This window comes from Trichosurus vulpecula, chromosome 9 (genome assembly GCF_011100635.1).
Source record: "Trichosurus vulpecula isolate mTriVul1 chromosome 9, mTriVul1.pri, whole genome shotgun sequence".
NCBI classification, from domain to species: domain Eukaryota; kingdom Metazoa; phylum Chordata; class Mammalia; order Diprotodontia; family Phalangeridae; genus Trichosurus; species Trichosurus vulpecula.
Window position 1 is genome coordinate 161,951,775 of NC_050581.1, and position 13,965 is coordinate 161,965,739.

At 39.3% G+C, this 13,965-nt stretch overlaps 1 protein-coding gene across 1 annotated transcript in view; it reads right to left on the bottom strand.

Annotated features, from left to right (window-relative positions):
* Positions 1-13,965, bottom strand: part of CNTN4 (contactin 4) — a 537,580-nt gene that overhangs the window by 86,727 nt on the left and 436,888 nt on the right. Inside the window, exon 11 of the mRNA XM_036739098.1 lies at positions 7,323-7,450. Coding sequence (XP_036594993.1) covers positions 7,323-7,450 — 128 coding nt within the window. The remainder of the gene's footprint in view (positions 1-7,322; positions 7,451-13,965) is intronic.

A 13,965-nucleotide genomic window follows, 5' to 3' on the forward strand; every position in this document is an offset into this window, starting at 1 on the left:
CCTTTCTGGGCTTATCACACATCACTCCCTTTCACACACACTCTACATTCCAGTCAAGCTGGCCTTTTGCTCTCTCACAAACATTTCATCTTCTACCTTCATGACAATGTATAGGTTCTCTCCTGTATAGTATTGTGCTCTCCTCTCATCTCTGCCTCTCAGAATTCTTACCTTCTTTTACAACTTAGCTCAAGGTTTACTTGCCACATGAGGCCTTTCCTGCTAGTGTTCTGCTAGTTCCCCCTTTTGCCAGCATTCTGCCCACTGAAAAAATTTTATATATATTTTTTATTTGCTTACATGTATACATGTTGATTTTCTCCCCAGCAAAAGCAAGCATCTTAGGGCCAGGGACTGGTCTCTGAATCTCTACTGCTTATCCTAGTATCTAGCACACAGTCATGGCTTACTAAACACTTGTTGAATCGACTGGAGTTTGATTCTTTTCCATTCTACAATCATCTATTAAGCACAGCATCATGGAAGACTGTCGCTGTAGGTGAGTTGCTTTCAGTTGTCTGACTCTGTAACCTCATTTAGGGTTTTCTTGGCAGAGATACCACAGCGGTTTGCCATTTCCTTCTCCAGTTCATTTAAAGATGAGGAAACTGAGGCAAACAGGGTTAAGTGACTTGCCCAGGGTTACATAGCTAGTGAGTGTCTGAGGACAGATTTGAACTCAGGAAGATGAGTCTTCCTGATTCCAGGCCCAGCATCCACTGCACCACCTAGCATCTGGGACATAGTCATGGCTTAATTAACGCTTGTCTAAGTGACCTGAGTTTGATTCTTTCCATTCTATAATCATTTATTAAGCATAGAATTGTAAAAGACTGGTTATTGAGTCATTTTAAGTTGTGTCTGACACAGCTTTTTTGGAAAAAATATTTGAGTGGTTTGTCACTTCCTTCTCCAGTGCATTTTACAGATAAGGAAACTGAGACAAACTGGGTTAAGTGGCTTGTACAGGGGCACACAGCTAGAGAGAGGCCAGATTAGAACTCAGGAAGATGAATCTTCCTGACTCCAGACTTGGTATTCTGTGCACTCTCGCGCCACCTAGTGGCCCACTGTTTTAACTCTGTCCTCCCTATATACCTTGGCCAACTCAACTTCTCTAGCCTCCATTTCTTCATCTATAAAATAAGGGGATTTTACTAAGTGATCTATGAGATCACCTCCAGCTCTGAGCCTATGAACTCATGTATTATTCACCTAAGTAGGACATGAAACTCCTAGAATAGTTTTTATCTTTGTTTTATATCAGCGCTTACTTTTTATATCAGTATTTCTGGCGTAACACTTTGCATACAGTCGGCACTTCATGAATGAATGGTTTCTGAACCATGTCATGTACTGATACTGCAAGGTACCGTTCTCTGGGTCTACTATTGAAGCCACCTGCCACATGAAATCTGGACTGCAAAGTCTTTGGGTGTCATGCAAGATCTGGCACATTTAGCCCTTGGCATAATGAAAAAGAGAGGAGGAAAAAAAGGAATTAATATTTATATCTTACATGTAAATGCAGCCTGTATTCTACATCATTATAAATAATGTCTACCAGATCCTTCTCTCTGTAGATGGAACACTTCTTTGTTTAAAGGTCAGATGTTATGCTCCAAGTTTGAATTTAGGTCTTTAACTTGAGAATTGTCCTCAATTAAAATTAACCAGAAAACTAATCCTAAAATATATTATAATTGGCTTGTGGGGGTGAAAAAATCCAGCAGATTTCAGAAATTCGGATGATGGTATGATAATAAAGAGCCCCATGGGCACCTGTCAAAATTCTGTATTTTTGGAAGCCTGCTCATGCATAATTTGAATATTTATTCATCTTCTGGTTGCTTGCCAGAGATTTATTTTAAACCCCTTGAATCTGGTGTAATGGATTTTAGCCCCTCCTTTCCCCTCCTTACTGACATTGTGCTTGACACTGTCTGTATTCTCTCCCGGAAAACATGGAATAAAAAAGACTGGGATTTTAAAAGTGCTGTTAATGAAGCAATGAAAAAAGGTTAAAAGAAGTGTCTTCTGATGTCTGACCTTCACGGTTTTTTTAATCAATGACATATGATGAGATCAAAATGAATACAAGTATATCTTAAGGTCAGAGAACACCTCAGCTGATAAATTAGTCCTTTTGTGGCCTACAAAATTGAATTAAAAAGTAGCATTCGGCCATATTTCAGCCTAAATGATTACCTTTGTATTAAAGGTGCAGAAACTGAAGCTTTTCAGTGTGGGATGCAGTAATCTTCCCAGTTCATTTCGAGTTCAGAATGGTTTTTGGTGCTTTTCTACTTTTTATGGGCTAGTTTTTGAGATTGTGTTTTTTCCGTTTACTGTTAATGTCCTCATCCCTGACTTAGAGGCATGCTCACCACTCAGTGCTCACATGTAATTCCCATTAATGCTAATGGGAGTTATAACTGTACATCGAGAGATAAATGTCATCTCAAATCTCTTCTGACCTTACCCAAAGTAATGGAATTATTAACTTGTGTGAACACACTGATCGGATAAAAACACATTTCTTTTTTTCTCCCTTGGAATAACAAAATGAGGAGCTGTTCTCCACGAAAAATGAGACTTTAATTTAGCACCCTGAGTCAAGTCCCAAATGAATCATACATTCCGAGATCTAAATTTGGCCTTATCATTGGGCCTTTCTACACAGGCCCACACTCAAACATTTCTTATCTCCCTTCCTGCTCTCACCCTTCTATCCTAAGCCTCTAAAGTGATCACTATTATCAATAGTGGTAAGTTTTGAGCACTGAAACAATTATAGTTACTGCCCCAGTGCCCCAGGCAACTTTCTAAGCTTATAAGGGATAGATGAATTACTGTCTGCATCACTGAATGACATTTCGACACTAGGACATACTGACAAATTCACAGGTCTGTCCCTCCCCTCCCCTTCTGACATTCATATAATATTTTAAAGTTTGCACAAGTATTTTACATACATTTTCACATCTGAGAATCTCAATGGCTGAAGCAGATATTACAGAAATGATTTTTCCTTTTTTACATCTGGGAAAACCGAGGCTTAGAGAAGTGAAATGACTTGACTATGATCATATAGCTATTAAGGAGGCAGAGATAGGATTTGAACCCAGGTATTCCTGTTTCACACTATACCACCTTTACTACCTACTTATTCAACTCCCCCACATCTCTCGTGCTAGCCATACTCTTATTTTTCCCAGGCAAACATACTTAGATTAGGGCTAACATGAGAGTATTAATTTTCATAATTAGGTTATGTGTGACTGGGCATTACTAAAAAGTCTAAAAATCAAAACTAAATAAGACTATTTTAGGAGGAAAGAAATGGAAGGCTCTAATATTATGAGAGACAAGACCCAATCAGCGTGTTCACACAAGTATATAAAGATGTATGTATAAATTCATATACATATGTAACATATATGTAGGTACATGTATTTAAGCATACCATGATTCAAGATTATGTGTTATAGAGTGTCTGTAAAGGAGGCTCTAGCGGGGCTAAGGGCCATGATGGAGCTCAGAGGCTATGCCATCTTGGAAATTACCTCAGGGTCTTGCCCAGGGTTTCCAAAGAGAAATGATACAAAATGGTGCGTAAACATCCAGGTGCTATTTGCTCCCTGGAGTAAAAAATTTCCTGCATTTTGGAATATTTAATTGGTCTGCATGTGCAGTTTACATATTTAAGATTTTAGAAATTGTCACAACTTTTCTGCATCACTGGGTGGCAGGGCCCTCTTTATTAAACAGGAAGTTTGATCAATTTTAAAGCCAATGTAATTTAGATTGTGATGCTCTTAACACGTTTTGCAAAATTTCCAGATACTGAAAACAAAAATTTATACACTAAAATGATTTCCCGAAGTTGGGTATCACTTCTTGCCCATCAGCATCTTAGTAACTAGAAACAATTATTCTGTCAGATGTACCTTTCGCTGAAATTATTTGTTACATGTCCTCTCTCCTCTTTATTACTGAGGTGACCTACCCAGGTTGAAAATGTTCTAATTCCTTTCAAGGTTATTAGTGTTTTGTTCCCTGAGAAGGCCTGGAGTTGTGATGCCATTATGTCTTCTGGGATGGGGCTTTTGGCACAGAGTAGTTTTTGCAGCAATAAGCTGTAATGTGAAGGCCTGCTCGTTCCTGGCCTGTTTACTGATACCCAACAGAGCACTTGTTCAAGTGACAAGCATGGCGGATGATAGGCATTGTAACTCCACCTTCAAATATTACCAGCAAGTAATTGAAAACCACTTCTGCTCTGTAAACTGAATAGAGCTGTGGTTACAATGGCAGCTTTGGGGCATATTAAAGTATTTGATGTCAGTTTATCCACTGCTTGGCACTGCTATGTTTAGTGGTCCTGCTTCTGCCTTGAAGCAAATTAAAGTAGGCCCTTGTTGATGAGCTCTCCCTTTGGAAATACATTCACCCAGACTGAGAGAGGGAATCTTTAAGACAGAGTTAACGAGGGTAAGATTCTGCTAACCCCGGGACATACATTCATCATAGCCAAACCTGTAGGTGTAAATGTGTCTAGAATACAGACCCATCAATCTATTAACTAATAAAAATAATTTGTTAGTTACTATGGGCCAGGCATGTCACTTAATCCTTTTTGCCTCAGTTTCCTCACCCTAGTTCCATTTAATCACTGATAGCTGGATCAGTTTTTTCTCAGAAATATTTACTTTAAAAGATATCTCACAAACATATAAATGTGCATAGTACCAGCGGATGAAGCCAGCAGTTGCTTCTGCATGTGGGTATGTGAGATTGATGTGCAATTTACACACAATCCTTCTACCAGCAGAAAATGAATTGGTCAGTTTCTTGATATATACCAGTCCTATATATTCAGATCACTGCTCTTAGGTCCTTTAACTGTCCTGGGCAACAATATGGATGCAATAGACTTGCTCCAATCCTTCCTATATTCTACTTTTCTCATTCTGCTTGGAGACATGAACAGTCAATCAATCAGACATATACTTTGCTCCTAAAGTCTTTGCATGTCACTGTTTCAAAAATGCTTATGACTAGGTGATCTTTTCTGGGAATAAGTGCTTGAGCTTTGTCATAAAAAAAATAGATATGATGTAATTCTGAGGGCAAGGCTTTAGGACACATCATTCTTGCTCAGATCCCCTTAGATGTATTCTGTGTTCTGGCTTCCAAATAATACAGGATCTAACACCAGACTACATGAGACCCCCAGGAAAACAAAGACACATCACACCTGGGAAATCCAATAACTCAGAACCACATACTACTTACTGCCAGGGAAGTTGGGAGTTAGAGGAAAACCCTGCATTATCATATCCAAGCAGGCCACTGTAAGCATCTACAAGCCGTCCCCTGCTCTCATACATCTATCTCACTTCTGACCAGGTGACACTAGTCTTGAAAGCAGTGTGAAAAACTAGCACCAATGTTTGCTTCTGCTAGACACAACTCCAAATGCTGATCTTTTCCGTGTGGCTGTAGATGAGCTCCTTTGTCTCTGCGCTCATTGTTGAAAATGGGGCCCAAAAACCTAAGATTCATAGGCTTCCTCAGCACCCCTTCCTCACTAAAGATGAAGACATTTTATGAGCTTGTGGGATTAAAAGTGTATTCTTTGCCAGCACCTACGGTCACAGATTAGAGACCAAGATATCATATACCCTTTAGAGAAAGATGCAATGTCCCAAACAAAGGCTCATCTCCCTATAAAATCATCAGTGGGAATCAGATTAAAATGTAAGTGGGAAATGTTTAACAAAATAAATAAAAACACAATACAACATAGATAATGCTAATTTGTCATTTTCTAAGGAAACATCTAAGAAATATCCATTTCTATTTGAGTTGACTGAGATGATCTCATCTCATCACTGAGGTGATCATGGCACTACTCCTTTGATCAACCCTCAATATATAGATTTGGAAACTGAATTCCTGCAGAGATTAACAAAGTTGTCCAAAGTTACACAAATCATTAAGTAGCAGAGTTGGAATTTGAACTTGACTCCCAAATTAAGCAATATTTGTTTCTGTTCTTCGTCTATCTACAAGTGAGTCGACTTGTGTCTTGTGCTCATGGTGATTGCTGAGTGTTGTTGCTCAGAATCTGCTGGACTCCTGAGTCATCTGGCCTTTGATTCTCTAAAGAAAACACAATTTTGTGACTGCTCTCATAGAAATAATCAAGATGATCTCATTTGTAATGACATAAACTATTATGACAATAATAATAGTTATGACTCACCATCCAGCTGCTAATGCCACCTCCCTTTCAGATTACCTTCCATTTATTTACTCTGTTATCTTATATATATCTTACATGTATCCATTTGTTCACATGTTGTCTCCTTCTTTAGAGGAAGGAAAAGAGGTTTTGTGGGTTTCTTCCCTTTTTTGTATCCCCAGATCTTTGCGCAGTGCCTGACACACAGTAAGTGATTAATCAATATTTGTTGCTTGACTGACTGTGGCCGTGAGAAAAGTATACTTTATAAATGTGAATGACTATTATACCAAGCTGTAAGCAATACCAGTGGAGAGAACATGTTCATAAACACTTCCATTCCATTTCCATAAACTATAGGGTAAAATTGGCAGGACCCATTGACTAACTAAAGCAGAGCACAGTGGGGATTGAAAATTTTATTAGCATAATAATCTGTATCTTTAACTTAGAATAATCAGAGTAGTTATTTTTTAAAAATATAAATTCCAGAGCTTAAAACCAGTGCATTGAATATAGTATTCAAATTTTATGTTTTTAATTTGTTAGTAGAGTCTATTCCTAGACACGAACTTCAGTTCCACAGAGAATATTAAGACATTTAATTAAAGGATAGAAGATAACATTAGTTACAATACTATGAGTTATACTGTATGGCTTAAAATTCTACTGGATGACTCCAGAGTAAGATAACGTCTCGATCATACTTGGAACCAGCACTGCTCTAAGAATTATTAATCATGCCATGTTTTCTGTGATGGGTTAATTTATCACCATGGTGGCATCCGTAGACTGCAATATAAACTACAGAATTTCTTCACCTTATACGAAATCTCTTAACTGTATCTCAGATAAGCCCATCATGTCTCTGACACTTAACTAGTTGTGTGACCACAGGCAGGTCACTTAATCTGTCTTAGCCACAGGCAACTCACTTAGGCTATACAGTATAGACTGTGTCACTGGAAGGAGTTTCCATACCAGGAGTTCCCCCACGCAGAAAATCATAGTACCTGACATGATGAAGTAGTGTACATTAGTAGAAATAATGCATTTGAAGTTTAGCCGTTACCTTTTACCACCAAGTTTCCAGTACTGCTAGCTGTTCCAAAATGATTAGTTGCGATACAAGTATAACTCCCAGCGTCGGACTTTGTCACATTCATGATTCTAAGGCTTCCGTCTTCAGAAAAAGTAATTCTGAAAATAAAATAAAGATAAAAATCAGTAATGGTATTCCAACTACCCAAGTGGAAATGTGACTTTTCAAATGGTAAATTTTTTCTTGGTTTTCATGGCCATGGAATTAATCACCTAATATCCAGCCTACTAGTGATTCCTGCTCATACTTACCTGAGTTGGTCCAAGAATCACAGGATAGAAAGGTATGTCAAAGGCAGCCTAGTCTAACCCATATTTAAACAGCATGCCCCTATACGGTGTGCCTGACACTTTATGATTGGCTAACTCTGTCCCCTCCTCAAATTATCTTTTAATTACTTATCTGTATACCTCTTGTATCCACCTGTAACAGCAACCACACTGGTATACCCAGGATGGCTGCTAGTGCAAGTTCTTTTAACTGCTTTACTAGGAAAGACAGCTGTTTCAGGGGTCAAATCTTCTCTAATTAAACAAACAGAAAAAAATACAGAGAAGAGAAATGAAGACCAACAGACAGGGCTCTACTGCCTGAATCAAAGCAAAATTGCTATATATACTCTACATTCACCAATGGATCGAGAGAGGTTTTACCTCTGAGCAGTTGGGGAGCTCTGAACATACAGCCACTCAAAGTCTTGACCAGGGAATCACAAGATCCTTCTTGTAAGCAAGCTCCCAAAGCAAAAAGCTCACCTCTCAGAATATATACTCTTTCAGCTAATAGCCTCAGTGCCTAATCAGAAATTAACAAAAGGTGTGTAAGCCTTCCTACAAGCAAGTGAGCTTCCCTTAATGGGCTCCACATGATGCCTGTTGATGGGAGGGGAAGATCTTATTCCCCTTAACCTTACACTACCCAGTAGAATGTGGGGACTATTATTACTTTGTATGCAAAGTATCTAATACAGTTTCATACATATAAAGCTACCCCCCCATTAATCCACTAGTATGAATAATGAATTATCTGAAATGTTGCTTGTATTCTAGTTTGCACTATTTGAAGCTATAATTATGTAAAATATGGTCATTAGTTCCAGCCCAATGGAAATATGCAGTGTGAATTCAAATAATATGACCACTTCAAGGGGATTCATTATTCACATTAATGGAGACTTAGCTGTAAAAAGATCTTAATGGCCTTTGAGCTAAACTGAAATAGTTATCCTGCTTTTGCTTGAGACCTCTTCCTTTTGTGAGGGAATACCTTCTTTGTCCCAAGATAACTTTTGGATAGTCCTAATTTTAAGGAAGTTCCCCTCCCTTCCCTGTTCCATCAAGCCTGAGTTTGCTTTTCTGCAACATATACTCATTTTCCCTAGCCTCCTCCGTGTCTCAGTTTCCACATCTGTAAAATAAGGAGTTTAATCTTGATGACCTTGAGGAAGCCTGTCAGCTCTGAAACTATGATCCTAAGTTTAATCTCTCTACCCTAAAACAACCTTTCAAATGTCAGGACAGATATCGTGTCCTTCTGGAGACTTCTTTTTCTAGAAAAATCCATTTCCTTTAGCTGATCCTCATATGATATGAGTATAACATACTTCCACATTATGGCTCATTTTCTCATTACCAGATAATGTGTAGTTTATACTAATATTTGGCACCCAGGGCTGAGCACAATACTACTGGGGACTAGAGCAGAGGATAGAAAGACTGTCACTTCTCATTCTGAAATACCATGCATCTACTACAACAGCTTAAGATTGCATATTTTTGATTGGCTGCCATCTTATACTATTGGCACATTGAGAAGCCCTTGCAATAATGGACTAAGTCTCTTGCTAGGACCACACTTGAAGATTTCCAATTTAGTAGAAACCGTCAGAGCCTATCCCCGACTGCCAAAGTTGGGGATAACCTGTGGTCATATCCATGCCCATAGCATAGCCACACCATAATGATGGACTGGATGGATAACAACTACACTGAATGAGAAGGGTGGGCTACACCAAAGGAGAGAATACCCCACACTGAGAAGACAGCAGAACTCTTGAAGTATATAAATCACATCCTTTACCTGGAGCTTTTTTCTATGCTGGGCATGAGTCATTATTATTAGTATTCAGTTAATGCCTTAAAAAGGGAAGCAAAATTAAAACAGATATATAAACATTTTAAATAAAGACATAGGCCTTTAGAGGCTGTTTCCACTTGCTTGTTATTATCATTCTTACGGTTATTGTACCATAGTAATATATTCAGTAGAATGCTACCTCCCTAAGGAAAGGGACTTTCTCACTTTTGTCTCCTTAGCACAATGCCTGACATATCGGAGGCATTTAACAAATGCTTGTTGCATGATTGATTAAGGTTGGCAGAGTTCAGGTGACTTATGAGAGGCAGCCTAGATCTAGGAAAAGCAGTGGGTCTAAGGCCAGAGAATATGGCTCTGTGTCCTGGTTACCATCTTTACTGACTGTGAGATCCCAGATCAACCATTTAACCATTATGAACCTCAGTTTTCTCATGTATAAAATGAAGATTTTAGATCATGTTCTAATTTATATTTAAATTCATGGTACATGTGAATCAGATGACTTGCTGATTTTGAGAAGGAAGACAACTTATATATCATCAAGGACTTAGGTGAGGTCGTGGAGATGAGATTTCATACTGTGCTTCAGAACCAGCTGTGTGACCCTAAAAGAGTCACTTATCCTCTCTCAGCCTTAGATCCCTCATAAGGAAATTGAGGAATGAAAAGTCCTATTTCACAAGGATGTTGTGCGGATCAAATGAGATAATATATGTAAAGTGCTTTGTAATCCTTTGTAAAATTCTCAGAATGGACACTGACATCTCAGAAATCAGTAAATATTTTACCTCAGGGATCAATTTACTGTTTTGTTAACTGTCTAGACTTTGAAAAGTGATGTAAATGTTAAATATGCAAATTAAACTCAGATTGTGCCCTGCATACATTTTTCTTTTTAGAGAGCCAGCGGTTAAACATTTATCAGATCATCACTAGGTTAGAATTATTATTATAGCAACTACCCATCATAGTTGTGAGCAGCGGACGAAATAACATGTAAAGAACTTTGATAACCTTAAAGTGCTATGTAAATGTTAGATAGGGCAGCCAGGTGGCACAGTGTATAGAGCACCGGGCCTGGAGTCAGGAAGACCTGAGTTCAAATCCAGCCTCAGACACTTACTAGCTATGTGACTCTGGACCAGTCACTTCACCCTGTTTGCCTCAGTTCCTCATCTGTAAAATGAGCTGGAGAAGGAAACAGCGAACCACTCCAGTATCTCTGCCAAGGAAACCCCAAATGGGGTCACACAGAGTCGGACACGACTGAACAACAATGAAAATGTTAACTATCTAGTCCAACCTCTTCATGTTACAGATGAGGAAATTGAGGTCACAAGCAATTTAGAGACGCTTAAAGTCACTTAGTGGCAGAGCCAGAATTCAAGTTCCGTCCCATTATTTCAAATGTATCACGCTTGCTACTCTATTCATCCTAGATTAAGTAATTTTAATTTCCTTGTAGCTTGAGGTCAGGAAATAGTATTGGAACACTTCAAGAATCTATCATTTTGTCTTGCAGAGAGTTCCTCAACTTGCAGAGATTACAACCACCCTATGGCTTTAATGCTTGTATTTGACAGTGGTTACGGTTATAAATTTAATCACCCTGTGGCATAAGCCTCTCGAAACTTCACTAGGCTGGCCTTCTGGTGACTGACATCCAACCTGACACCATGACCATGCTTAAAACCTCCCTAGTTGATAGGGCTTGCCCCAATTTGGACTCCAATATGGGACAGGCTTCAAGACTCCAGGGCCATCATCTCCTTGCCTTGATGATGTACTGAAATGAATCTTTAATGCAGGCTGAAAGAGTTTCTAGTGATATCATCCAGAGTGTGTGTGTGTGTGTGTGTGTGTGTGTGTGTATGTGTGTGTAGATTCATTCCCTATTAAGCAAAGAGAAGGCCCATTTTAGATTACTGAGGGTCTTAAAAACCGCTAATTAGGTATAAAAAAATCTCTTGATTGACCATTTTAAGCATTACCATTGAAAGTGTTCTTTCTAGATGAGAAGTTCAAATTAAATGAGGCATTATTAAGCATATTTTTGTTCTGAAATATGTCAGCCAATACATTTTTAATGGGCTGCAAGAACCAAGGTTAAAAGAACTTAAAATGCTTCACAATTTGGTGAGATTTCAAAAGAGTAGCAAATATTGACTGTATATCTCAGTTTCTATGGTAAGAGTTAGAATGCTTCTGTTTTTCAAGATAGGTCAAGTTTCATGCTGTCAGCCTCCTGGAAAGAGCTTCCAAGGGGTCTTTGGGGAGTCTTCTTTTGCTGATTTAAGTCACTTTGGGGATGATGAGGCAGTAACAGGTCAAGGAGAGTGACCCAGGTTCTCTTAATGAGGACAACAAGGTTCAATCCAGCTTGGAAATGGAATAATTACCAGGCCACAGGCAAGTAACTTCTTTTATGAGCCTCAGTTTCCTCATTTGTAAAATATGTAGAGACTGAGCCCTTTTACTGTCCAAAATAGAGCAACAAAGTGATTAGGCTTTTCTGTTGAAAGACCACCATAAAGAGAGGAATATGAACTAGGCAGGTGGAGAACACTGACCTAGCTTTCTTAGGTTACCTTTTGTCTTGGCTCAAATTAATTTCTAGGTAAGCCAGTTAATACATAGAATAAAGTTATCTGTAACAAGAAACTTGGATCTCTACCCTAGAAGCAGGAGTCAAAAGGACCCAACTATGGTTTGCTGGGACATTTTGCTTAGACATTCTGCCCACTTTTGCTAGTTGGGTGTGGTAGGTAATACTGAAGAGTTGTCCTACTGACCTGATAACGCCCATACCCTTACAGAAGACTGGTCTAGCAGATATTTTGCCCCTTCCTCCTCCTCTATTTTCCTCTTCCTTTTTCTCCTTCTCCTCTTCCTGGGGTACTTGTAAGAAATGGAATTTACGAATCTTAGGAGTTATGATCTGTTAAGGTTCTGTGTTAAGATGAGCAACTACTGGAGTTGAGACCAAAGTAGAACTTGAAGCAGCTCCTCTCTCTTCCTGGAAAAAGTGTAGGTAATTTTTATAGGCCATTGTGTACACAATCTAGTTCTTAACCAACACTTTAAAGACTAGTCATCCTCATAAGCTATTTTCTTTTCTTTTTAAATATATCATGTGATTATTTCTTTTACTTGCACATTACCTCGTGAATCTCTGAACTCAGTATTTCCCTCAAAACAAGAGGTGGAGAAGGCTGGTCTGATGGGATATTGAATTCAATGCTGTGGAGAGAGGATGCCAAGTCCAAGCATTCCAGCTCTTTATAGCTACAGAATTAGGAAGCAACAGCAAGTCTTTAACTTCCAAATGCCAGGTGTTCTAGGGCAGGAGATGAATGGAGGCAACCTTGGCTGATAATCACAACCACCCTCCAGTGTTTAACAGTGATCAGAAGGGTTGAAGATAGCACATGATTGACAGCATTTGGTCCTTATTATTAAGTAGGGCAACAGTCCATCCCTCCCCCACTGCCTCACGGTTACATCTGCTGAAACACTTTTAGGGTTGGTGACTACAATCTCCCTCATTACCTCATTCCCTCTGTCTCATCACCTGGACGCTCAGGGTGAAATGTTCACAAACGATTATGTTTTGCAGGGGAAGGATTGTGACATAGATGTATATGCTATAAAAACCATTTTATGGAACACCTGTCTTTAAGCATTCTTCCTAAATTGGAATCTATGACCTGTGTCTGATGGTTTTCTCATCATGGGATATTATTAGAAGGGCCCTAATCCAGACCCTTACCTTACCTTTGAGTGACTGAAGATCTAAGTGAATCAGGTCATAGGCTGAGTAATCTCATGGTAAAAATCACACCCAACCCACAGCCCAAGGGTTCCCAAGTGGGAAACTGTGAGAAACGCTGAGGCATGGGAAGTTTGAAAGAGGGACTGAGTCACCATGACTCCAGAATTAGCCACCCTGTCTCAGCTGCCTCCTGATTCTACTATGTGTCCCTTCTCCAATTGGTGAGTTGTGGGAAGAACTCCATTTTGGGGAAAGGCCATAAATCAGACCTTCCTGGTTCTCTGAACTTAGCCATCATGCTCCAGCCTGGGTACCTCTTTTCTCCATATCTTGCACTCCTTCCTCCCCCTTCATAGCCCCTTCCCCATTAGAACGTAACTTCCTTGAGGGCAGGGCTAGTATTTGTATCCCCAGCATAATGAACACAATTCCTGGCATATAATGACTTAATAAATGCTTACTGAGAGCATGTGTTCTTCCTCGGCTACCTGGATAGGGCTGGGCACATCAGGATATGTATTCCCTGTAGGGAAAATCCTCTACCTTTCCCATTTTAGCAATGTGAAGGGGACAGACATTCAAATTATATGAATGTATTTGGGAAAATGTTGGGGGTTGAAAAATGGTGAAGAGGAATGAGTCCTAAGCCCTAGGTACAGTCTGCTTTGGACTGCCAGGAGAGAGACCAACAGGCACCCCAAAGGGTGCCGAGAGATGGGGCCCATCCACCAGCAGAATCTGGAG